At 35.2% G+C, this 27,759-nt stretch overlaps 1 protein-coding gene across 1 annotated transcript in view; it reads left to right on the forward strand.

Annotated features, from left to right (window-relative positions):
- The window catches only part of CUNH14orf39 (chromosome unknown C14orf39 homolog), a 131,368-nt gene that overhangs the window by 77,356 nt on the left and 26,253 nt on the right, over positions 1-27,759 (forward strand). The window contains exons 3-12 of the mRNA XM_057318688.1: positions 1,271-1,327; positions 1,423-1,479; positions 3,944-4,070; positions 8,474-8,563; positions 20,693-20,880; positions 20,973-21,015; positions 23,006-23,126; positions 24,074-24,171; positions 26,182-26,315; positions 27,010-27,086. Of these exons, the coding sequence (XP_057174671.1) occupies positions 1,279-1,327; positions 1,423-1,479; positions 3,944-4,070; positions 8,474-8,563; positions 20,693-20,880; positions 20,973-21,015; positions 23,006-23,126; positions 24,074-24,171; positions 26,182-26,315; positions 27,010-27,086 (984 nt within the window). The 5' untranslated portion in view covers positions 1,271-1,278. The remainder of the gene's footprint in view (positions 1-1,270; positions 1,328-1,422; positions 1,480-3,943; positions 4,071-8,473; positions 8,564-20,692; positions 20,881-20,972; positions 21,016-23,005; positions 23,127-24,073; positions 24,172-26,181; positions 26,316-27,009; positions 27,087-27,759) is intronic.

Raw genomic sequence — 27,759 nt, forward strand, 5'->3', positions numbered from 1 at the left:
TTTTTTCCTCTCACGTTAGGATAGTATCAATTTTACTGCTCTTCCCGAAAATTCCTTTTTAAACTGTTACAAGAGGAATGAATCGTCTTAAAACAACATCAAGGCAACAGGAGAATCCCTGACAGGTTCCCTCTCTGACTCCAGCACTACTTCTGGGGTTTTAGGGTGCTCGGTTCACGCTTCGCCCATGGGGAAGGGGTGACTGCCGCAGTGCTGCTCTCGCGGGGAGTTCGATCTCGCTCTCAGCGTGATCTGCTGCTCCCGCGGCCGGCTTCGCGGGGTCTCGCGGGGCTGGGTGAGGCCGAGGCGGACCCCGGCCCGCCTTTCAGTGTCAGGTTCTGCGTGGAGTACCCGGCGTTCGCAACCGTGAGTCTAGTCGTGGGACCCGGAGAAGGGAGGGAATGAAACGTTCGTGTCCCGGAGGGGCCGTTGAGGTGGGTGGGAAAAGGATCTGCGTGTGGCGGTTATTCGCTGGGCCGACGGCTCTGAGGGATCTGCGGGGCGGCGGGCCCAGCCCCCAGAGTTCGACCAGCGCCCGCGTGAGGGCTTGCCGGCGCGTGGCCTTCTCCTTCGCCACAGTGCCGCCCAAGCTGTGGGCGCTGCCGCCCGGCTGGAGGGCTGGGGAGCGACCCGGGTGAGGGGAAGCGCGTTGGCTGTGAGGGTGTTGGACGTCAGCGAACTTCGCGCTTCAGAACGGGCGGGAAGAGTGGCTCCTCGAATCTGCGCGTGACAAGTAATACGACCCCCGCCGCAGGCCTATCTTGTAAGGCGATTTGGCAGTCCTGTGATAACCTCCACTTCTTGGATTTTTGGTGGTAAATTCTTAAGTGTAAAATTGCACTCTCGCTTGGTTTTACCTCAGTGTTGGTTAAAGACTTTCTTTAGGAATCTTGCTACGCGTAGAGTACACGCGCCGAGAAAGGGCATATTCAGAGAGATGATTTCAAAGGGCATATCCTTTTGAGATCTTGGTGTCTGTGCACTCCAGAATATTCAATGACGTATAGCAATACCGCGTATAAACGATTATGAAGGCTCCCCCCGCCCCCCAGATAGTTCAGTCCTGCAACGACATTCAGCAAGTTATTAAGTGCTTTCCTGGGGCTGTGCCCAGGACTGGGCTGAAGGGGTCTCTCCTCCTCAGTTCTTGCTCCCCCCACATTTTTCTGTAATAAGGCCTGGTTAAAAAGGTTGTTACCAAACGGATATATGCTGTTTTGCATATGACTTCAGAAAATCCTTACTTACAATTTTTTTTTTTTTAATGTAGTATCCAAGATGAATGACAGCCTATTTGTCAGTTTGGACAGACTTTTGCTAGAATTTGGTAGGTACAAAGAGAAAATAAATAAAAATAAAGAAATAAAGAACTATTTGTATTATCATTTAACATTTTAACAATGAAGTCACTGTTTTTTTTAGTTTTCCAGTATGAGCAAGATGTAAGTACTAAAGAAGATATGCTTCAACGGATTAATAGTAAGTCGTTTTGCATGGTGAAGTTATTCTAGTTTTTAAGTTTTTTATGGCATATAAGATAATAAGTAGTTGCCTTGTTTAGGGTAACTTATAGTTGGGATTATAACTTTTGATCTAGTTCTATCTAGTGACTAATACTAAGCTGTTTGCCCTAAGTTTCTGTATTCAGCATTCAGTTATTTTGTGTTGAAGAATTTTGCTTTAAGCAGATGTAACACCTTAATTAAGCACAGTTGAAAATGTTATTTTTCTCATATAACAGGTTATTCCAAACATATGAGTGAATTTTAAACTTATGCTTTTTTTATAGCATCAAGTTTATTTAAATTCCAGTTACTCAACATGCAGTGTAATACCAGTTGCAGGTGTAGGATTTAGTGATTCATCACTTACATACAACACTGGTGGGTGCCCATTACAAGTGCTCTCCTTAATACCCATCACCATTTAACCCATCCCTTCCACAACTCTACTCCCCAGCAAGCCTCAGTTTGTTCTCTATTGTTAAGAGTCTGTTTTATGGTTTGCCTCACTCTCTCTTTTTTTCCCCTATGTTCATTTGTTTCGTTTCTTAAATTCCACATATAAGTGAAATACTATGGTATTTGTCTTTCTCTGACTGACTTATTTTGCTTAGCATAATATTCTCTAGCTCTGTCGTTGTTATTGCAAATGGCAAGATTTCATTCTTTTTTATGGCTGAGTAATATTCCATTGTACATATGCACCACATCTTTTTTTAAAGATTTATTTATTTATATGAGAGAGAGAAAGAACATGAATGGGAGGGTCAGGGGGAGAGGGAGAGAGAATCTCAAGCAGACTCCATGCTGAGCACGGAGCCAGAATGGGTGGGGGTGTTCAGTACCACAACATGGAGATCAGGACCCAAGCTGAAACCAAGAGTGGGATGCCCAACTGACTGTACCATCCAGGTGACCCTACACCACATCTTCTTTATCCATTCATCAGTGGATGGACATTTAGGCTCTTTCCATAATTTGGCTATTGTTGTTAATGCTGCTGTAAACATCAGGGTGCATGTACCCCTTCTAATCAGTTTTTTTTTTTTAGAGAGAGCCCTTGAGGAAGGGTGGGGAACAGGGCAGAGGGAGAGAGAAAATCCTAAGCAGGCTCCTCACTCAGCACAGAACCTGACCCAGGGCTCCATCTCACCACCCTCAGATCAAATCAGGAGTTGGATGCTTGACTGAGCCAACCAGTCACTCCTCCAATCAGTATTTTTGTGCCCTTTGGGTAATATCTAGTAGTGCAATTGCTAGATCACAGAGTAGTTCTCTTTTTAACTTTTTGATGAACCTCCATACTGTTTTCCAGAGTGGCTGCACCAGTTTATATTCCCACCAATAGTGTAAGAATGTTCTCTCCATATACTCACCAACATCTGTTGTTAATTTTAGCCATTCTGACAGGTGTGAGGTGACATCTCATTGTAGTTTTGATTTGTATTTCCCTGATGATGATGATGTAGAGCATCTTTTCATGTGTTTGTTAGTTATCTGTATGCCTTCTTTGGAAAAATATCTATTTGTGTCTTCTCATTTTTTAACTCGATTATTTGGGTTTTAGGTGTTGAGCTTGATAAATTCTTTATAGATTTTGGATCACATGAATGAATTTTTAAAATCTTTTTAGACCTCACCAAAAGTCAGGGGCCAGGAATGATGGATGTCCATATTCAGGAATAATTCTGAAAAATGGTATTATGATAGAAATGGCAAAGCAAATTACATAAATATAGTATTTTAAGATCCTACATAAAAGCTATCATAAAATAGAACCATTAAATTCTTGATAGTTCTAAAAGGTAGAATTTGGTTACCTTTCTGCAACAAAAAAGAATGCAGATAAAATAAGAATTTATTTTAATATTTAAGAAATTATATTTTTATCTTATATTTACTCACTAGTAACAAAGGAATAAGTGAGTCGAAGGTGTATTTAATAATTAATTAATGTGGAATTGATGAAGAGAAATTTTACATTTGTCAAAACCAAAACAAGTTAGTATCATAGATGACTAAATGTTTACATGAACTCATACTGTCATAAGATGCCATTGATCCTAGATATCACTTAATTTAGCCCTCTTATGTTAAAGATGAGGAACAGGGACATATCTTCCTTCCTTTCTCCCTTCGTCCTTCCTTCCTTTTCTTTTTTTAAGTTTTTATTTAAATTCCAGTTAGTTAACACAGTATAATATTAGTTTCAGATGTACTTCTCCCATCCCAAACACAAATCCTTTGCTTCTGGGTCTAGGAGCAAGCCTGGTTCTGGTTCTGTGCTTTTTAGTATAGGGCCTTCCCATCTCAAGCCTCACTTCCTCTCAGTTCTCTAATTCTCCTTCTTTTAGGTAAGGTGCCATACCCCTTTTTCTTCTGTATTTGTTAATTTTGAATTTATGATTTCTACCTTAAAAATAAACATTTCTTCTTTCCAGAATGCTTTGAAGATATTAAAGAAAACAAGGCAACTATTTGTAAGATACATGAAACTATAAATACAACAGATGAGGAAATTGGTCATTACTGTAAACATAGTAAAGAGATCAAAGACAACTGTAGTAAGTGAGTATTTGAAATAAATGAACTTCCAGTAATTGTCACTAGATTTTTTATTCAAGGTTTCTGTTATTTATAATTTATAGTATTTATAATTAAAGACACTGTTGCTTTAAAGTAGTGTTTTGTATTAGCAAAATAATGAATCGGGTCTTGTTTGTTATGTGCTTCGGTAAAAAGGGATCATAGGAGGATCAAAAGAAAAATACAAGTGCTGTCAGATCTCTCTAATTCAGATCCAAATAGTCTACAGAGTTTTGCATAATATAGTCTCAGTATATAAAATTCCTATTAGATAAATACGTTTGAAATCATTTCCATCTTTGTGTTTTTAAGATCTTATTTTTTTCTAGGGGAAACTGGCCTAAAATAAGTTGCTTTTCAAAGTAAAAGTTTTCAATATGTTAAGAATTTTTACAATATGGCTTTAGGTTCTGGATCCTAGTGGTTAAATTTATTATAAGACATAAATATTTTGAAACAAAGGCTTACTGGGGCGCCTGGGTGGCACAGCGGTTGGGCGTCTGCCTTCGGCTCAGGGCGTGATCCCGGGGTTGTGGGATCAAGCCCCACATCAGGCTCTTCCGCTGTGAGCCTGCTTCTTCCTCTCCCACTCCCCCTGCTTGTGTTCCCTCTCTCGCTGGCTGTCTCTGTCTCTGTCGAATAAATAAATAAAATCTTTAAAAAAAAAAACCAAAAAAAAAAAAAAAACCACATTATTTTCCCCTGAAGAACCTTATTCAGTTTAAGTAAACTTGCAGATTCCTGATACGGAACACTATGAAAGGATTCAATTTAAGAAGAAAGAAAGTTATATGTTTCTTGATGGGATTAAAAAAAAAAAAAAGAAACAAAGGCTTACTAATGGAACTTTATTGTATATTATAAAAATAAAATGTGTTAGTTTTCTGTACTTTCTGTAGACCATTGTCTTTGTATTAACTACTATACTTTAGAATCCTATTTGTTTTAAAATATTTTTTATTCAGAATTTTAACAAGTCTTTTTAATTTTTCCCCTTTATAAAAGTAATGCATACCTAGTATAAAAACTCAAAAGCTATGTAAGTATGTAGTGTAAAGAGTTATTCCCTGCCTGCAGTTCCTACCTGAACCCTATTCTCTTCCTTATAGGTAATCATTTTTAACGATTCTATCTTTTCAGACATTTTTCAATAAAAATTCAATGTCATTATTATATAGAGTTACATGTACATCTATCTATATTATCTATTTTTTCTTTTTATAAAATGGGATCAGACCATACTTACTATTTTTTTAAAAATTAACAGTATGTTATGTAAATGATACTATACATGTAGTGATTATATATAGATTTCATTCTTTAACAACTCCAGAGGATTTTATAATATTGGTGTATGTTAAATTATTTAACCATTTTCCTATTAGTAGACATTTAGGTTTCTAGTTTTTCCCTTTTATGAGCAACATGTACAGGTATCCTTCCACATTTATAGACCTGTTGCTAAGAAAGAGCTTCTAGAAGTGCAATTGTTAGATCAAAGAGTATGCACATTTAAACATTTGGTAGTTAATGTCAAACTTCTCTCCACAAAAAGATTATATAAATTCATACTTCCACCAACACTGTATGAGAAAGTTCCTGTTTCCTCATACCCTTGACAACACTGAAATTATGCTTAAATTTTTGTTTAAATTATTTGTCAATCTGATAATAAAACACATTATTGAACTTTCTCTTTTATTTTGATTTAAGTTTTATTACAGGAGGTTTTACCAGTGGTTTCCTTCATCAAGTGGGTGCTGGAAAAGTAGTTTCCCCTTAGAACCTGCTGTGTCCAAGATGTACTGTATTTCATTCAAAATCTCTGCTGGATTCCGAGGACAGTTAGTAGGATCTTAATACCATGATATACCTCTAATTCACGATTTCAGCATACTGGTTAAGAGATTAAAATGTGGGATATGAATTCATAAAGGTACTAGAAGAAATACAAATAACCATGTAATCTCTGAGAGTAGGCGGCCTTTGTAAGTATATCACCAAAAGTAGAAACTACAGGGGACACAACAGATAAATATGACTACGCACAAATTAAAAAGAAAAATGCCCCCAAATAATTTAAAAGGCAAAAGGATAAGGTAGAAAAATGTCAAGTAAGGGTTAATTTTTAAAAATATAAAGTAAGGGTGCCTGGGTGGCTCAGTCCTGGGATTGAGCCATCCTTCAGGCTCTCTGCTTATGGAGCCTGCTTCTCCCTCTCCCTCTGCCTGCTCCACCTGCTTGTGCTCTCTTTCTCTCTGTCAAATAAATAAATAAAATCTTTAACAAAAATTTAAAAATAAAAAAAATAAAAAATATAAAGTACTTGTGGAAACTAATAAGCCAAACCAAAACCCCCTTAGAAAAATGGGCAAAGAAAACAAATAGGTAAATACCAAAACGAAGAAACATATGTTTAATAAACATGTGAACAAATGCCCAATCTTACTGGTAATCAGACATCCAAATTAAAGCAATAATTAAATGTTATTTTTTTGCCTCTAAGTTTTGCAGAAATTTAAATGAAGATAATATCCTGTGTTGGCCAGGGAATAAGAAAATCATTTATCTTGTATGCTATAGTAATGTATATTAGTATAAACCTTTTGGATGACATGTCAGTATATTTTTTAAAAAGCTTTTAAAATATGACTTTTGACTAAAAATTTCCATTTCTGAGAATTTTTCATAAGGAAATAATTAGGCATTTTTTCAAAGATGTAATGTACAATCAGGTGTTTATTCCAACCTGTTTTATGATAGGAAAACATTGAAAAGAACTCTAATATTCAACATTAAGTGATGGGTTAAATGAATTTTGGCATATGCATATGAATGAACAGGAGGTGACCAGTATAATTACGAGTGTATATTTATTGACATGGAAAGATGTTAGCTCTCTATTGACATGGAAAGATGTATATTCCAAACTGAACAAAGCAATAAAACAACATTCATAGTATGAACCCAATTTAGTAATTGTGTATTTATATATAATTAGAAATAACCTAGGAATATATACATCAAAATGCTTACAGGGAATACCTTCTTAGTGAACATGGATTTCTTACAGAATTTTTATAATACTCAGAATATGTGTATTTATAAACTTTGATCTTATAATTCCATTTTGGGGAATGTTTTCTAAGGAAATGATTAGAAATTCAGACAAATATTTAAGTAAAATTCTATTTACAATAGAAAACTTAGATTAAGCAAAAATGGCCAACAATATGGGAATGGTTAGATAAATTATGGAATACGATATATTTATTAAAACCTTTACAATGAATTCTTAGTGACAAGGAAAATGTGTATAATTTAAAAGTAGGTGATAAAGGAGGATACATTGTTGTATATATGAATATGATCTCAAAGATATTAAATATAGGGGTAACTGGGTGGCACAGTTAAGCATCCAGCTCTTGCTTTCAGGTCAGGGTGGTGAGACGGAGCCCTGCATAGGGCTCCGCACTCCACACCAAGTCCACTTAAGTTTCTCCATCTGCCCCTTCCCCCACTTTCTGTCTCCCTCAAATAAATAAACAAACATTTAAAAAAAGATGTTAAATACATACTTTTCATAAAATCTGAAAATAGTTTATTAAAACAATAATAGTAGTTATTATCAGTGTTGAGACTATGAAGATAGTTATTTCCTTACGTGTACTTTTCTGTGCTTCTAAAGTGGGCGTGTGAACTTTTGAATCTGAAAATAATATTTAAAGACTTGAAAAAAGAGCCAGAGGAAATAGTTGAACAACACTTAGAATGGAGGTTAACGTGGTGTATGCAAATTTTAGATTTTTCGCATTTGGTAACATTTTTCAAGTCTTGTAATAAAACAAAAAAATACATAATTATTCCTTTTATTCTTACTGTCTGATTTTATAACTCATTTTGGCTTTCTTTCTTTCTTTCTTTCTAGTTCAGGAGGGTATAGTAACCTGACTTTCTAAGTTTCAAAGGAGAAAAAGCATCTTTTTAGCCCTATTCTAGTTCTTTGAATCCTTACTCCAAAAGAATTTCTTAGCCAAGATCTTAGAAGTATGATGAGAAGGAAGCCTGATGTTGGAAGGTTGCACAGTATATTCTCGAAATGCCATAGCAATACACAGTCCAGCCATGTAACATTTGCTCCTTCCTTAGTCATGGTTCCACAATGGGTTTTATGTAAAAATTAATGGATATTAATATTTGAGTGCTTGTATGATTGCCTGAATGGTGGTAGTGGTGGTGATGGGAGGTGGGAATATTTTTTTGATATAAGCTTGTTTTCTCCAGGAAGAGAAATACTCATTTATCTTTAAATAGTTAAATTCATTGTTACTATCTCTTACAATTTATCATTCTGAGATTCTAATTACAATATTTTTTTTCCATAGCTGGAAGCCAACATGTGATGTTTTTCATAAGCATGAAGACTATATGCAGGACCAATTTACTATTTATCAAGAAACTATTGAAAAAGACAAGTACAGTACATATATTAATTAAAGTTTATTAGCTATATAATTTCATATTAATAGGATATGCTTAGTAAAAATATTACTTGAAAAATGTAGAAACGTTGTACATTGGCAGAGTTTTTTGTTTTTAAAGTAAATCCAGTACTTGGGCTCTTTGGGTGCCCTTGGACGCCTACCAATTTGTTATAAAGCTCTACCACCCTGGATATGTTTAAATATGTCCTCAGATAGAAACAATTTATCAGTAGGAATTGTTACAGCAGAGTGCTTCAATTAATGGTCTTTGCAATTGAATTGTTATAGGTAAATATCTGGGGGAATAGTTAACTATAGAATTAGCTTATGAAAAATTTGGAGTATTGACTTTTGAAGGGTTTTATATGTAACTGCTCATTTTCAGAGAGCTAATGTAGTGGGGTGTTATATTCTAATGGAGAAACCTATTGTATGGGTTTATTTTATTATGTGTAAAATAACCTCGTTTGGAGGACTCAATGTAATTAGCGAATATAATGTAACAAGGTGAGAGACTTTTTTTTTTTTTTTTAAGATTTTATTTAATTATTTGCCAGAGAGAAAGAGAGAGAGAGCACAAGCAGGGGGAGTGGCAGGCAGAGGGAGCAGCAGGCTCCCTGCTGAGCAAGGGGCCCGATGCGAGGCTTGATCCCAGGACCCTGGGATCATGACCTGAGCGAAGGCAGATGTTTAACTGACTGAGCCACCCGACATACCAAGAGAGACTTTGAACACATTATATAGCATTATAATTTCACTTAATTAAAAAAATTGAAATGTTTTCATTTTTAACATAATTGAACAAGAGCATGATTTTTTTATATTTTATGTTATTTTTTTTATACTTTGGTTTTATTTTTTACTACTTTTCCTCCCAGCTTTATTGAGATATAACTGACGTAAAACATTGTTTAAGTTTGAGGTGTACAAACATGACGGTTTGATACATGTATATAACTTAAAGTGTCTACCACAACAAGGTTAGGAAGGTAGCACATCTGTCACCTTGTATAAGTACTATTTTTTCTTTGTAAGAACATTTAAGATTTACTCTCTTAGTAACTTTTAAGTATATAATAAATATGCTGTTGTTATGTTTACCATGTTGTATATTAAATCCCCAGAACTTATTCACCTTATAACTAGAAGTTTGTATCCTTTGGGCAACATCTCCCTATTTCCTTCACTCTTGGCCCCTGGCAACCATCAGTCTATTCTCTGTTTCTATGATTTGGCTTTTTTTAGATTTTACATACAGGTAAGATCATACTGTATTTGTTTTTCTCTTCTTTACTCAGCATGACACTTTCAAGGTCGTCCATGGTGGCATAAATGGCAGCAGTTCTTTTTTTATGACTGAATAATATTCCATTGCATATATATACACCACTTTTTATTTAAATTATTTTTTAAAAGGTTGAAACTCAATGCCCAGTGTGGGGCTCAAACACATGACCCTGAAATTGAGTCTTATGCTCTACTGACTGGCCCAGGCAGGTGACCCTATATACACATTTTAAAAAATTATTACTGAAGAATAATTGATGTACAATGTTATATTATTTTTTGGTATACAGCATAGTGATTTGACTTTAAAAAAAAGATTTATTTATTTATTTTAGAAAGAGAGAGTGCGAGCAAGTAGGGGGAGGAGCAGAAGAAGAGGGAGAGAGAACAAATCCCAAGCAGATTTCCCACTAAGCACAGAGGCCGATGTGGGGCTTGATCCCCCAGCCAAAGAGATCACGACCTGAGCCGAAACCAAGAGTTGGACGCTCAACACAGTGAGACACTCAGGCATCCCCTTGTTTATTTTATAACTGGAAGTTTGAACCTCTTAATCTCTTTCACGTATTCCTCAGCCCCCCAGCTGCCCCCACCTGGGCAACCACTAGTTTGTTCTCTGTATTTAAGAGTCTGTTTTTTTGGTGTGTGTGTGGTTTTTTTTTTTCGGATTCCACATGTAAGTGAAATCATATATTTGCCTTGCTCTCTCTGACTTATTCCACTCACATTAGTACCCTTCAGGTTTATCCATGTTGCATATATATGCAATGGAATATTACTATATTCCACTATGTAATGTAATATATATATATATATTTGTATGTGTATATATATATATGATATATACGTATATCATATATATATATGTCACTTCTTTATCCATTCATCTGTTAATGGACACTTGGGTTGGTTTTATATCTTGGCTATTGTAAATAATTCAGCTGTAAACATAGGGTGCATATATATTTTTGAATTAGTATTTTTGTTTTCTTTAGATAAATACCCAGTAGTGGAATTACTGGATTATATGGTATTTCTATTTTTAATTTTTTGAGGAACCTCCAACTGTTTTCCACAGTGATTGTACCAATTTACATTCCCACCAGTAGTGCACAAGGGTTGCTTTTTCTCCACATCTTAACCAATAGTTGTTATGTCTTGTCTTTTTGATACTAGCTATCCTGGACAGGTGTAAGGTGATACTCATTGTGGCTTTGATTTGCATTTCTCTGATGATTAGTGATGTTGAGCATATTTTCATGAACTTTTTGGTCATTTGTATGTTTTTGGAAAAATGTTCAGATCCTCTGCCCAGGTTTAACATGAATTATTAGCCTTTTTGCTATTCAGCTGGATGAGTTCCTTGTATACTTTGGATATTAACCCTTATATGGTTTGCAGATATGTTCTTCCATCCTACAGATTGCCTCTTCATTTTGTTAGTTTTTTTTCTGTGCAGAAGCTTTTTTAGTTCAATGTGGTCTCACTTATTTATTTTTGCTTTTGTTGTTTGTGGTTTGGGTTTTATATCCAAAAAAAAAACTGTTGCAAAGACCAGTATCAAGGAGCTCTTCCCCTATGTTTTCTCCTAGGAGTTTTATGGTTTCAAGTATTATATTTAGGGGCGCCTCGGTGGCTCAGTCATTAAGCGTCTGCCTTTGGCTCAGGGTGTGATCCCAGGGTCCTGGGATCAAGCTCTGCTTTGGGCTTCCTGCTCCACTGGGAGCCTGCTTCTTCCTCTCCCACGCCCCCTGCTTGTGTTCCTTCTCTTGCTGGCTACCGTTCACTCTGTCAAATAAATAAATAAAATCTTTTTTAAAAAGTATTATATTTAAGTCTTTAATACATTTTGAGTTAATTTTTGTGAGTAGTGTAAGTTAGGGGTCCAATTTCATTCTTTCACATGTGAATATCCAGTTTTCCCAGCACCACTTATTGAAGAGATTATCCTTTCTGTGTTGAGTATTCTTGGTTCCTTTTCAACTATTTTTTTTAAAGACTTTATTTATTTATTTGATAGAGAGAGAGCAGGAGAGCACAGAGGGAGAGTGAGAGGGAGAAGCAGACTCCCTGCTGGGCAGGGAACTCCATGCAGGGCTTGATCCCAGGATCCCGATACCATGATCTGAGCCCAAGGCAGAGGCTTAACCAACTGAGGTACCCAGGTGCCCCTCCTTTTCCAAATATGAGTTGACTGTATATACATGGTTTATTTGTGAGCCCTTGATTCTATTCCATTGGTCTGTGTCTGTTTTTATGCCAGTATGATAGTGTTTTGATTGCTAAATTTTTGTAGCCTAGTTTGAAATCAGGGAGTGTGATGCTCCCAGCTTTATTCTTTCTTGAGATTGCTTTGGCTATTTAGGGGTTTTTTTGAAGTTCCATACAAATTTTAGAGTTATTATTTCTATTTCTGTGAAAAATGCTATTGGAATTTTGACAGGGATTTCACTGAATCCAAAGATGGCTTTGGGTAGTATGGACATTATAACAAATCTTTTGATCCATGAGCACAGAATATCTTTCCATTCATTTGTGTCATCTTCAATTTATTTAATCAGTGTCTTATAGTTTACAGTGGACAGAATTTCCTTTCAACTCCTTGGTTTAATTTATTCCTAAGTACTTTATTGTTTTTGATGCTATTATAAATGGGATTATTTTATTTCTTTTTCAGATAGTTTATTGTTAGTATATAGAGATGCAACTGATTTTTGTGTATTGATTTTGTAGTGTGAAATTTCACTGAATTTGTTGATTAGTTCTAACAGTTTTTGAGTGGACGCATAGAGTTTTTTGTAGATAAGATCATGTCATTTTGCAAACATAGAACATTTTTACTTCTTTCTTTCCTATTTGAATGACTTTATTTCCTTGTTGCCTAATCGCTCTAGCTAAGATTTCCAGTACTACATTGATTAGGAGTGGTGAGAGCAGCATCCTTGTCTTATTGCCGATTTTGGAGGAAAAACATTTTTCCATGTTTCCAAAAACATTTCTTCACCATAGACTGTGATGTTAATTATGGACTTGTCATACATGGCCTTTATTATGTTGAGGTATGTTCCTTCTACACCCAATTTGTTGAGGGTTTTTATCATGAAATGGTGTGGAGTTTTGCCAGATGCTTTTTGTGCATCATATGATTTTCATCCTTTATTTTATTAATGTGGAATAACGTGTTTATTGACTTGTGTATGTTGAGTCATTCTTGCAACCCATGGATAAATCCCACTTGGTCATTGTGTATGATCCTTTTAATGTGCTGTTGAGTTTGGTTTGTTAGTGTTTTGTTGAGAATTTTTCCATCTATATTCCTCAAGAATATTTGCCTGTAGTTTTCTTTTCTTGTAGTCTTCTCATCTGGCTTTGGTATCATTATAATGCTGGCTTCATAAAATGAATTGGAGGGTGTTGCCTCCTTTTCAGTTTTTGGAAGAGTTTGAGAAGTATTGGTACTAATTCTTTAGATGTTTGGTACAGTTCATCAGTGAAACCATCTGGACCTGGACTTTTCTTTGTTGGGAGGTTTTTGGTTACTACTTCAATCTCACTAATAATTGATCTGTTCGGTTTTTCTGTTTCTTCATGATTGAGTCTTGGTAGGTTGTATGTTTCTAGAAATTTATACATTTCTTCTGGGTTTTCTAATTATTTGTCTTATAATTGTTCATGGTAGCCTCTTATGATCCTTTGTATTTCTGTGGTGTCAGTTGTATGATTTGTATTTCTATGGTATAATATCTCCTCTTTCATTTGTAATTTTGCTTATTTGAGTCCCTCTCTCTTTTTTTCTTGGTTGGTCTAGCTAAGGTTTGCAAAATGTTTTAATCTTTTCAAAAAAACCAGCTCTTTCTTTCACTGATTTTTTTCCCATTGTCTCCCTCTTCTCTATTTTATTTATTTCTGCTCTAATCTTTCTTATTTGCTTCCTTCTGCCAACTTCAGGCTTAAATTGTTCTTCCTTTTCTAATTCCTTGAGGTATAAAGTTAGTTTGCTTATTTGAGGTCTTTTTTTCCCCCTAATGTAGGCATTTATTGCTATAAATTTCCCTTTTATAGCAACTTTTGCTGCATCCCCTAGGTTTTGGTATATTGCGTTTTCATTTTCATTTGTTTCAAGATACTTTTGATTTCTTCTTTGACCCAGTGTTGTTCGGGAGTGTGTTGATTAATTTCTACATATTCATGAATTTTTCATTTTCCTCCTGCTGTTGATTTCTAGTTCTATATCATTGTGGCCAGAAAAAGACCCTCGATATAATTTCAATCTTCTTAAGTTTACTAAGGTGGTTTTGTGGCTCAAGATATGATCTCTACTGGAGAATATTCCATGTGTGCTTAAGAGGAATGTATGTTCTTGTGTTGTTAGATGAAATGTTAGATTGAATGTTCTGTATAAGGCTGTTAGGTCCATTTTGTCTATAGTGTTTTTCAGGTATGCTGTTTCCTTATTAATTTCCATCTGGATGATCTTTCCAGTGTTGAAAGTGAGGTATTCAAGTCCTCTACCAGTATTGCTCTTTCTCCCTTCAGTTATGTTAATATTTACTTTAAATATTCAGGAGATTTAGTGTTGGGTTGCACATATATTTGCAATTACTGTATTTTCTTGGTGAGTTGATCTTTTTATCATTGTATGGAGACTTTTCTTTGTTTTTTCTTTGTCTTTTCTGACTGATTTTGACTGAACATCTATCTTGTCTGGCATAAGTATAGCCACTTTTTCTCTCTTTTGGTTATCATTTGCATGAAATATCTTGTCCATCCCTTATTTTCAGCCTTTGTGTGTCCTTAAAGCTAAAGTGAGTTTCTTGTAGGTGGTATATTGTTGGATCCTGTTTTTTAAATCCATTCAGCTCTGTATCTTTTGAATTTAGCTATTTATGTTTAAAGTAATTATTTTTTTTGGAAGATGTATTTATTTATTTAAGAGAGAGAGTGCAAGCATGAGGGTAGATGGGCAGAGGGAGAGAGACAAATCTTAGGCAGATTCCATGTCGAGCATGGAGGCCGGTATGGGGCTTTATCTCACGACCCTGAGATCATGACCTGAGCTGAAATCAAGAGTTGGGCTCTCAACCAACTGAGCCACCCAGGCACCCCAAAGTAATTATTGATAAATAAGGACTTACTATTGCCATTTAGTTAATTGTTTTCTGAATGTTTTTAAAATCCATTTGTTCATGTCTTCCTCTCGTGTTGTCTTCCTTTGTGATTTGTTTTTCATAGTGGTATGCTTTAATTCCTTTCTCTTTATCTTTTGTGTATCTAGGTTTTTTTCTCTGTGGTTACCATGAGGCTAACATAAAACATTTACAAATATAACTCTATTTTAAGCTGATACAGCTTACCTTCAATTGCATATAAAAACTCTACACTTTTACTTCCTCCTCCCCAGATTTTATGTTATTTATGTCATACTTTACATCTTTTTTTTTTAAATTTTTTTTTTATTTTAATGATTTTTTATTATATTATGTTAGTCACCATACAGTACATCCCCGGTTTCCGATGTAAGGCTCGATGATTCATTAGTTGTGTATAACACCCAGTGCACCATGCAATACGTGCCCTCCTTACTACCCATCACCAGCCTATCCCATTCCCCCACCCCCTCCCCTCTGAGGTCCTCAGTTTGTTTCTCATAGTCCATAGTCTCTCATGTTTCATTCCCCCTTCTGATTACCCCTCCTTTCTTTATCCCTTTCTTCCCCTACCGATCATCCTAGTTCTTATGTTCCATAGATGAGAGAAATCATATGATAGTTGTCTTTCTCTGCTTGACTTATTTCACTTAGCATTATCTCCTCCAGTGCCGTCCATGTTGTAGCAAATGTTGAGAATTCGTTCTTTCTGATAGCTGAGTAATATTCCATTGTATATATGGACCACAACTTCTTAATCCAGTCATCTGTTGAAGGGCATCTCGGCTCCTTCCACGATTTAGCTATTGTGGACATTGCTGCTATGAACATTGGGGTGCATATGGCCCTTCTCTTCACTACGTCTGTATCTTTGTGGTAAATACCCAGTAGTGCAATGGCTGGATCATAGGGTAGCTCAATACATCTTTTTTTTTTAAGTGTGGGAGTTATACAGGTGTTTGCTTCATTTATTTAATTTAAAGTTCCCTTGGGGCGCCTGGGTGGCACAGCGGTTAAGCGTCTGCCTTCGGCTCAGGGCGTGATCCCGGCGTTATGGGATCGAGCCCCACGTCAGGCTCCTCCACTATGAGCCTGCTTCTTCCTCTCCCACTCCCCCTGCTTGTGTTCCCTCTCTCGCTGGCTGTCTCTATCTCTGTCAAATAAATAAATAAAATCTTTAAAAAAAAAATAAAGTTCCCTTTATTTGTTTAATACCTTTTTAAAAGTAATCTCTACCCCCACCATGGGGCTCAAACTCATGATCCCAAGATCCCAAGATCAAGCATCAGACACTTCACTGACTGAGCCAGCCAGGTGCCCCACTTTACACCTTTTATACTGTGTATCCATTAACAAGTTATTGTAGCTGTATCTATGTTTTAATATTACTGTTTTTTAATTTTTATACTAGAGATAAAAGTGATTTACAACTTACTAATACAGTATTATGGTATTCTGAATTTGACTATATGTTCACCTTTACCAGTGAATTTTGTACTTTTATATGTTTTCATGTGGCTACTTAGCGTTTCATTTCAACTTTAAAAGTTCCTTTTAAAATGTCTGTCTAGATATGTATAGAGCAAAAAGAAGAGAAAGGTAGAGTACATTATCATTCAAGGAATAGGCAGAGGGTGGAACTGGCGAATGAGACGGTTACTTCGTCATTTTTAGACCTTGCTTCAATCTAAAAAGGATTTGAAATAATTTGTATAATACCCTAGTGTTAAAACTAAATAAAAAATCAAGGTTATAGGGATGTAAGGATAATGTAGGAAGATGAAGCCTTTGATTAGGATAGAAATTCATATTACATGGTCTTGCACATTTGTTAAATATAGATACAGATTAGGCTTTGGAATTCCTAGTAGTAGTCAAGGCATTGTGGAAATGTGATCAGTTTGAGATTCAGAGTATTCATTCAAAAAACAGTTCAATTGTTCAAAAGCAGCCCTAACAGGGTCCTCCCTGAGTTTTGGGGAGGTGAATTCCCAGAGAACAGGGCTTTGCATGAGGGTGGACTGGACAGGAGATGCCATGGACCTTGCTTTTGGGGAGGGTTCTGGCAGATGCCTCCTTAGCCAGAGCTTGGAACAGACTCATAGCCAGCAAAGTGAGTTCAAGTTCAATGGGTTAGGTGAGGTGAGCTACCTGGGGGGGTGTGGGGAGGCTCCTGACCCAATTCAGACTACTTTCCTCTGTCCTGTCTGAAAGAAAGAAAGAAAGAAAGAAAGAGGAAGGGGAGGAGAGGGGAGGGGTAGGAGGGGAGGAAGGAGGGAAGGAGGGAAAGAGCCCAGTTCAGTTGTTTAGGGTAAGCAGAGGTTTTTCCTGGTAATGAGATTTGAGAGAAATTTCTCCGCCTGAGTTATCATAAAAGGGGAATTATGCAGTGTGGTAGTCTGTTATCTTCAGTGGACTCTCCAAAATAAACACAATATATATATTACTTCTCCTTAGAACTTCTCTCAATGCAAGCCATGGCTATAAAACATTATTAAAATGCTTCTATGAGGGGCTAAAACAAAGCAGTTTAAGTATGAACCTCTCTAATAGTGTTTGTTGTGGATGACTTCTCTTAGGTAGCCAAAGGTATTAAAGTGAAAACAGGTCTTTCTTTCTTAAACCAACCACATAGGTTGATTGAATTGATGACTCAATACTAGACATATATAAAAGAAAAAGACTCCATTTGCTGGTATCTTGGCTACTGAAGGAAATAGAGGTACCAGGTTCTTGTTTCTCCTAATCTTCCGTTCTAAACATTCATGAATACTAGTATTTTTGGCAACAGATGAGATAGTCAGGCTATGCTGGTCTCTGCTAAAGTCCCTGTATGGAGTGTATAAGAAGAGTGGGCATGAATATGTAACATGAATAGGGCAAATGTGGTACGCTAATTTCATCTGAAACTGGTGACTCAGACTCAGTTTTCTAATAGATATTTCCCTCTTCCCTGGACCATTTCCCCAAGAAGTAAGAGATTAATTAGCAAATGTGCATTTGGAGTAAGAGGAGTTTGTTTTGGGCTCAACTGCTTTATTTTTCGAAAGGGGACAGAGTTTAGTATATTAAATTAAAACATTCAGAAGATTCAGATTTGCTGACCAGTAAAGTATGTGTTATCTTTAGTTTTTTTCTCAGTGTACAAGCATTTATGAAAACCATTCTTGTTTTCTCGTCTGCTAAGATGAGGTAATCATTATAGTATCTTTAAATAAATTTCACCGTATAGTATGTCTTGATTTAGAAAATTTACAGAATTCTGAGGAGCATAAGTACTATATATTTTTAGAAAATTTTCAATGAATATTATTTCTTGAAACTAAGTATTTGATAAGAATTGGATAAAAAAGGATCTAAGCATATATTTTCTTTTTTAATTTTTTAAATTTTTAAAAAAGATTTTATTTATTTGAGAGAGCAAGAGCACTTGAGAGAGAGAGAGCAAACACTAGTGGGGGCAGAGGGAGAGGGAGAAGCAGGCTCCCCGCTGAACAAGGAGCCCGATATGGGGCTTGATCCAGGACCCTGGGATCATGACCTGTGCCAACGGCAGACACTTAACCGACTAAGCCACCCAGGTGCCCCCTAAGAATATATTTTCTATAATGAACCTGGACTGAACGTTTTCACTGCTGTAGATTAGGACTGGCAGACTTTTTTTTTTTTTTATTAAGGGCAAGATAGTAAATATTTTAGGCTTTGTGGGTTATACAGTCTCTGCGGATACTCAACCCTGCTGTTGTAATGCAAGAACAACTTTAGACACTGTGTAAATGAAAGTGTTCTGATAAAACTTTATTTATGGATATTATACCTTGAATTTCATATAATTTTAATGTGTCATGAGACATTTTTATTATTTTGATTTTTTCAATTTTAAAATGTAAAAGTTATTCTTAGCTCACAGGCCATACAAAAACAGGTGGCAGGTTAAATTTGGCCCATAGGTTAACAAAAGGCAAATGAGAAGGAAGAGTTAATATTCTTCTGCAAGAATTAACTGTCCACTCAAGACTTGTGTCCAAATAGGTGACCATCCACCTCTACCTGAGTTGGACTGGTGGAGCTCCTCCAAACAGTGTGAAATTTTCTTCATAAAATAGTTATGGGTATATAAGAATGATTGTGAACCCAGAGTTCAAACGCATAAAACATGACTTCCTATTAAAATTTCAGCTTAGAGAGTTGAAAATTTAAAAAGCATAGTTATAGAGGTAGCTGAACTGAGGAGAATAGAAACTGAAAACCTCAGGGAGGATAAAGATCAGGAAGTCACTGGAAGAACCAGGTTCTCATTGTAGTTTTGATTTGTGTTTCCCTGATGATGAGTGATGTTGAACATCTTTTCATGTATCTGGTGGCCGCCTGTATGTCTTCTTTGGAAAAATGTCTATTCATGTATTGTGACCATTTTTAATTGGATTGTTCATTTTTAGGTGTTGAGTTTTATAAGTTCTTTACATATTTTGGATACTAACCCTTTATCAGATATGTCATTTGCAAATATCTTCTCCCATTCCATGGGTTACCTTTTGGTTCTGTTGTTTCCTTCATTGTACAGAAGCTTTTTATTTTGATAAGTCCCAATTATCAACAACACAAAAAACAGCAGGTGTTGGCAAGGATGTGGAGAAAGGGAACCCTCCTGCACTGTTGGTGGAAATGTAAGCTGGTGCAGCTGCTCTGGAAAACAGTATGGAGGTTCCTCAGAAAGTTAAAAATAGAACTCCCCTATGATCCAGAAATTGAACTATTAGGTATTTACTCAAAGAATACAAAATACTAATTCAAAGGGATACATGCACCCTAATGTTTATAGTAGCATTTTCTACAATAGCCAAATTATGGAAGCAGCCCAAGTATCCATCAACTGATGAATGGATAAAGAAGATGTGGTACCTATATACAATGGAATATTACTCAGCCATATAAAAGAATGAAATCTTGCCATTTGCAATGACATGGATGGAGCTAGAGAGTATTATGCGAAGTGAAGAAAATCAGAGAAAGACAAATACCATATGACTTCACTTATATGTGGAATTTAAGAAACAAATGAACAAAGGGGGGAAAAGAGAGAGGGAGGTAAACCAAGAAACAGACTCTTAACTATAGAGAACAAACTGATGGCTACCAGAGGGGAGCTAGGTGAGAGAATGTGTTAAGTAGGTGATGGGGATTAAGGAGTCCACTTGTTGTGAGGAGCACTGGGTGGTGAATGAAATCACTATATTGTACACTGAAACTAGTATTACACTGTATGTTAACTAACTGGAATCTAAATAAAAACTTTAAAAAACCCCTAGGTTCTGCAGTATCAATCAGGATGAGAAATAAAAAAGGTATCACTGAGTTAGATAATTAAATCATTGGTGATCTTGGGAAGGGCAGTTTATTTTCTTTTTTGAGGGGGAGAAGGGCCATTTCTTTGGAATGGTGGGAGTAAAAGTTAAATCGAAGAGGATTAAGAAATGAATAACTCAGGTAGTGAAGAGAAAGCATAGAGAGTTGAAAAGTCCGATGGAGTTAAGGAAGTTTGAAAGGCAGAGAGTATTGAGGGAAACGATAAGTTGGCATTTAACTTGCCTTTTATGCTTAACTTACTAGACTTTAACAGGTGACACTTAGAAAGTTTTTAGATATGTTCTTGTTATATTGACATCATTTCTTTTAATTTTAACAGAAAAATGTACCATGGTTATATATGTCAGTATAAAGATGTTTTGAAGCAATACCAGTTAAAATACTCAGAAACACCCCTTTCACATGAATATTATGAGAAGAAAAGAGAACATGAAGAAATTCAAAATAGAGTGTTGGCATGTACTGAACAACTAAAGATGAACGAAACTATCTTTATGGAATTTCTAGGTATTAATATTTTTATTATACATTGTTTAAATAATGGTATCTTTGTAATGAAAAGAATAATGAATCAGACAAAATATGATTTTGTTTTTCAGTGCCTGCTCCTTTTCCATCACTTACTAAATGGACATTACATATGTATCCACAAAGTATTTCTACCTAGAACTTTTATTAGATAAGTATTTTTTCTGTATTTTAATTGTTATTATGTTTCCCTGGTAAGAATCAAGTGGATTTGGGGTTTCTTTTGTTTGTTTAGTTAAAAAAACTAAGAGGTTACTTTAAAGGTCATCTGGGATTAGTTTTCATATATGTGCATGTGATGAGAAGCAACCAATTTTAATGAGAATAAAGTGGTATATGTGTCTTACTTTAAGTGGTGTATCTTAACAACTAAACCAATGAAAGTCACCTTGCTCTGTCTTACCAAAGGAAGAGTTCCAGTTAAATCAGTTGATTATTACTTGTTAGGATGGAAGGTGGTGAGGAGGTGAGTCACAATTACCTACTCATCTATACAAATTCATTGGGTACTTACGTTGTGCCAGGCAATCCTCAAGAAGTTAGAGTTTTTTGCAAGGAGCTTACAGTTTAGTAGGGGAAACAGACATGTAAACAAATAATTCTAATACAGTGGCATTGCATTAGATGATTAAGTAATTCTTAATTGGTCTAAGTCTCATCTCTTTGTCCAGGAGATCTTCCCTGATGATGAACTTAGAACTTTAATCCTCTTCCAACCTCTACAATCCTTCATATGCTTTCCTATCAGATTATAACTCCACTGTTTGTACTAAGTCTTCTTTATCCCTGCATTCTACCTTGCTTCATTCTGCTTCATCCTAAATCATCCTTTTAACGCCTTTGCTGCTTGCTCTCTTCATGTTCAGGTTTTAGCTTATTCTGTTTTTAGTTGTTTATTCACTGCCTGTCTGTGTTGTAACTTCTCAGTGGGAAGAGACAGAGGTTGTGTGATGCACGATGTATAGCAGAAGTTTAGGAAGTTTGGTGTAGGAAGGGATGAGATAAAAGATTATGTGAGAAACAAGAAGAGGTGATGGAGGTAGGGAAAGTTGAAGATCAGGATTTAAATGTCTATATCTAAAAATTTTAATTGATAATTTTTATAACAATATAGCATTATAAATAATATTCATCTAAAATTTTATGTTCTAGCCTATATATTATATATTTTAAGGCAGAGTAAGAAATATTCTGCATTAAGTAGACAGATTTTCTCTGGAGTTCTTGTTCACTACCACTATTCTATTAATTTTAAGTTCTCCTGAATGTTTTGTAGAGTAACGTAAGAAATTGTAGTAGTTAATAACGATGCAGGATGTCTGTTAACAGCTGAGAAATTCTGTACTTGAAATTGGGTATAAATCTATTTCAAGCAGAAAGCCCAGGTGGAAGATCTAGCTGTCTTCTGAGTCCTGCAGGCTGCACTGATGAACCTTACAGAGCAAGAAAAGGGAAATTGGGTGGATTTTTACTTACTTACCTAATTAATTAAGATTTTAAACAGATTTATTTATTTATTCTTGAGGGGAGAAGGAGGGGCAGAGGGAGAGAGAGAATCCCAGACAGATGCTCTGCTGAGTGCAGAACCGTGCTGTGGGGCTTGATCCCATGGCCCTGAGACCATGGCCTGAGCCAAAAACAAGAGTCAGACACCCAACTGACTGAGCCACCCAGGCACCCCGTTTGGATTTATAAATGTTGACTTTGGAATAAATTAACAACGGAGATACAAAAAGTTAAATTTAGACCTAAATTGACTATGTATTATTAGTCATGCCAAATGACATGATGAACTTGGGTAAAAAAACAAAAGCAAAAAACCACTATGTGAAATATTTAAGTAAAAGAAAAAATTCTAACAAATATTTTAGATGAGAAGTTTTTAAGCTCAACATATAACATAGGTAAGCAATAAATTATCTTTGTCAGTTTGCCAAACATCTATGTTAGTTTTACCTCTATTTTCAGATACTGTTATTAATATTGCTTATTGGTTTTATGTAACATTATTAATAATGTTACGTAGTATTAACTATTTCCTATATGGTACATATATTATAAATGTAAATTTTACTTGGCATAACATAGTTCCTTAACATAAAAGGGCTAATGTGAGATGTAAAACACAAGATATTCTTAAACATGCCAGCAATTATTCCAAAAGTTCATCTGAATTGAAGAAAGAAGTAGATGAAGTGGAAATAGAAATTAATTATTTAAACCAGGTATATATTTTCTAATGTTTCTAATATATGTTTAATATATAAGTATAATGCTATGTTAGTTGACAGTCTTAGAACTGTTTCTAAAGAGCCTAAATATGGAGAAAGACTTATGAAAATTTATTTCCCTCAGATTATCTTTGGAGCCAATATGTGTTTTAGGTACTGAACATATTTAGTTAAGAGTTTTAGGGAATAGTTTCATTTTCTTTGGCAGCTGAAAATAGTTGAGTAAAGAACAAGATATGGCTTAATAGGAATTTAAAGGCACTAAAAGGGCTACAATGGTGTTGTCAAAAAAGAGAACAAGACAGTAAATTGTTTAAAGAATTTAATCTTGAAAATGTATGGCTGTAATCTTTATAGAACTAGGCTAGAACTAGTTTAGCCTTTAAGATTGATGGTGCATGATATTTTCTTGAATACATGTTTACTGTCCTCTATTGAAATGGTTTTCATTGACTGTTTGAGAACCCATCAAAGTCATTTCCAAATTCTGAGAAAAAAATTGAACAGCTAATTTTCTGAATTTTTTGAAAATTATGTTAAAGAAGATATATTTACCATTCATAGTTATAAGGTTCCAAATAACAATAAAATCATTTTAATAATAAGAACAAAGCAGATGCTACTTCCTTTAAAATATATGGTAACTATGTCTATATAAGGGAATTGATGTCTACTTTGCTTCTGACCTTTTTAAAAAAGAAGATGGAAGTTCATTAAATCTAGGTTTGCTAATGGAGTTGTAAGGAAGAATTAAAGGAGTTTGATCTATTGTTAATTTTGACCTTGTTTTAGCAACTTTCACTAAAAGATAGATAATGCCACAAAAACATAAATCCTGTGATTATATAGAAAAACTCATATTCATTAGTTAAGATGAAGCATATGTTCCTTAATGCTTTGCAGATAATTATTTTGTTTTGCTCTGTCATTTTTCTTTTTAGCAGATTGCAAGACTCCATGAAACTAAGAATCTTGCAGAAACTCTGGAAGAAAAAAGTAAAAATATAGAAAAGATAAAGGAATTGAAAGAAAGGCATAGGTAAACTTTATTTTTTATAAAGATTTTATTTAGTTATTCATTCATTCATTCATTCATTCATTTAGAGAGAGCACACACGAGTGGGGGGAGGGCCAAAGGGAGAAGGAGAGAATCTCAAGCAGACTCCGTGTTGAACATGCAGCCGAACCTGTGGCTTGATCTCACGATCTTGAGATCATGACCTGAACCAAGAGAAGAGTTGAATGGTGAACAGACTGAGCCACTCAGGCACCCCCAGTAAACTTTAAAATGGGGTTTTTTTGGAATAGTTATTCCGCATCTAAGCATTTGATTTCTATATTCTGTATTTTATCCCAAACCACTAATATTCACATATATATCTATATACATTTTTGTGCAGGTGATTTTCTGCTTATTTCTTGAAAAATCTTAAATATTATAGATCAACATTCAAATATGCTTGTTATTTAGTAAGGCCAAGGATAATGTATAGAGAGAAATAAGGTAGCAGTAGCACATTTGCTGTTTTATAACCTGTCATTGTACGTTTCATCCAGTTTTCGAAGATGGGCCACCAATAGGAGTAAAACAGAGGAACAGTTGTGGGAACAACATTGTATTTACCTTTTTATCACCCCTGTCACCAGCTTGACCAGTTCTTCTTTTGCCACAGAGAGTGAAGATGAATCAAAATGCTGCTGAATCTGTGGCATCTTATATTTCCTTGTCTTTCATCCTAATAGTGATAACATAGACATCAGTGGTGGAGGGATTATAAAAAAAGATTCATTTTGTCTGTTGTTGTGTGACAGAAAAATAGGTGTATTACTGTTGCTATTTCTGATAAAATTTCTACTTTTTCTCTTCTTGCCTGTACCCTTTTAAATTCTTCTTAAATTGGTCTCCTTAGGCTCCATTGTTCTTGTCCTGATTTTTCAACACATTCCTCTCCCAAGTTAATTTCTCAGATCCCACTTCCTTGGATCTATTATTTCCCTGATTCCCCCCTCCCACTTCTCACAACCATGATAATCTGTCTTTAATTCTGTGAGGAAATTGATTAGAATTTCACTTCATTGACAACTTTTTTTAAATTTTAAATTTTGTTTAATGTGATTTTTGACTTAAATATTTTTTATTATATTAGTCACCATACAGTACATCCCTGTATGTACTGTAAAGTTCCATGATTCATTACTTGCAGATAACACCCAGTGCACCGTGCAATACCGCCCTCCTTAATACCCATCACCAGCCTATCCCATTCCCCCACCCCCCTCCCCTCTGAAGCCCTCAGTTTGTTTCCCAGAGTCCATAGTCCCTTGTGGTTCATTCCCCTTCTGTTTACCCCCCCCCCTTTCTTCTTCCCTTTCTTCTCCTACCGATCTTCATACTTCTTATGTTCCATAAATGAGTGAAACCATATGATAATTCATTGACAACTTTTTAATACTGTACAAATCCTCTATATTGAGAGGAACTTATGTAACTATTTAGTCATTTTTACTCAATGTCTATTTTGGTAGTTATTATAAATAACATCATTATTTAAATTATTTAACTATCAATAATTTAAATTATTTCTTTAATTTAGGAAAAATTCAATGAGTTTTTTTCTTCCAGTAAAAAACTTAGAAGGCATATTTACGATTGTAATATTGCTTTAGTGATTTCTGGATTCATACTAGCTGATTTGTCTCTGAATAATTATTTTTAAAGTTTGAAGTACTCTGAAATCTACAGCATTCTATTTGTGGATAAAGTTTTGGTTTAAATGTTTTTGACATGTTTAGAAATTCTTTTAAACTGATTATGTTCTAAAATGGAAGTGTGGTATACTGAGAAAGGTACTAGACTTAATCAGGAAAAGTGTGTTTTACCTGTGACACCAGTAGGTAATTTAATAATGTTGGGCAGCTCTGTTAAAGTTTCTGGAACTCACTTTTACTTATGCAAAATGAGTTTAAACTATATAGTATATAAATATCTCTTCTAGCTTTAAAATACATTTTTTTACTTACTAAATATTTAATGTACTTCACCCTTTAGAACTTTTGAAAAAGATGAACAACCTGCGCTTATACTGAATAAAACCTCTCAAAACGGTCAATTATTTCTTCCATATGAATCTCAGAAATTAGTTGGACTACTGAAGATGCATTCTTCAGAACCAAGAGTTATAGGTACAGTATTTGTTAATTATTTAAAAGCTTTGTTTTTGTTGCGAACATGTAGAAGAAATAGCAATTTTTGTTATCATTTGGTGTAAGCAAGAACAGACAATACTAGAGACCAGTAGACTCAGGAAAGTACTGCTTTGATTCTTTCTCAGAGCAAACAAGAAATGCCTTCTATACCTAAGTTTTTTTCTTTGAGAGAGAAATCACTCACAAGATGTTAAAAGAAGTGTTCTGGTCTGGTTGCACAGCTGTCAGAAGAGGATGAATTATAATAAATTTTTCATTTGAGAAGCTGTGTTATCAGTATGTATAATTAAAGTGGGTAGCTGACTTGTGTTAATGATATTTGTGACTAAGATATTTGAATCATGTTTCATTCAATGGATCTGCAGATTAGATTAACTACATTGTATTAGTTTATAACCCCATTAGCTGTTCTTTTTCTCCCAGTCTTCTTTGGTTCCTCATTACAAAGATGTGATTTTGTAAGCTGGTTTTCATTTTATATTCATGCTTATTGTAATAACTATAGTGAGCAATTAAAAGTTATGTAGGAATTTCACATTTCTATATTTTAATTTAAATTAAATATTCATGTGACTTGATTTTTTAAATTACATGGTGAAGTTGAATGTTGGGCATAATATTTGATTCAATCTCTGGAATTAATTTGAAGTTGTACAATTTAATTACCTAGATAAAAAAGAAAAAAGTTCTGTGAAGCAGGCAAAAATTGCCAATATTGACTTTAGACATAAAGAAAACAACATGCAGGTAGGCATTTCTTTTTTAATAGTATAAATTAAATATTTGGTTGCATTAAATGAGATAGTGAATGTACTGCATTTAGAATATGGGTTTGTGTGTGTATGCGTATATATGTGTTGTAAATATATTAACTCAGTCATTACTACAACCTCAAGGTTTAAAAATCTTAAAAGAATTTCAGTATGGCAGCCTGAACATATACTGTAGCCTTCTCACTCTTAAAAATAGAAAAGATATTTAAAAATACCAAGCCCTGGGGACCCTGGGTGTCTCAGTGGGTTAAGTGTCTGACTTTTGATTTTGGCTCAGGTCATGATCTCAGGGTTGTGAGACTGAGCCCTGCATTGGGCTCTGCACTGGACATGGAGCCTGCTTAAGATTCTCTCTCTCTTCCTCTCCCTCTGCCCCTCCTAGATGCTTGCGTGTACACACACACTCTTTTTCTCTCTCTCTTAAAAAAAAAAACAAAAAACCATGCCCTGTACCCAGTAGACCAAAAACATATTTCTGAAGGAAGAAAACAGGGTTGGGTTGAAGAGGGAAATTGTGGCCCACGACTTGCACAGAATAATCTTGCAGAAAGCATAGGTGTGGGGATAATGAATAGGGTAATTGTTTGGGTTATTTCAGTGGGAGTTAGTTAGTTAACACCTGTTCATCTCATATCCCCTCTGCCTTT

This window comes from Ursus arctos, unplaced genomic scaffold, assembly GCF_023065955.2.
Source record: "Ursus arctos isolate Adak ecotype North America unplaced genomic scaffold, UrsArc2.0 scaffold_25, whole genome shotgun sequence".
NCBI classification, from domain to species: Eukaryota; Metazoa; Chordata; class Mammalia; order Carnivora; family Ursidae; genus Ursus; species Ursus arctos.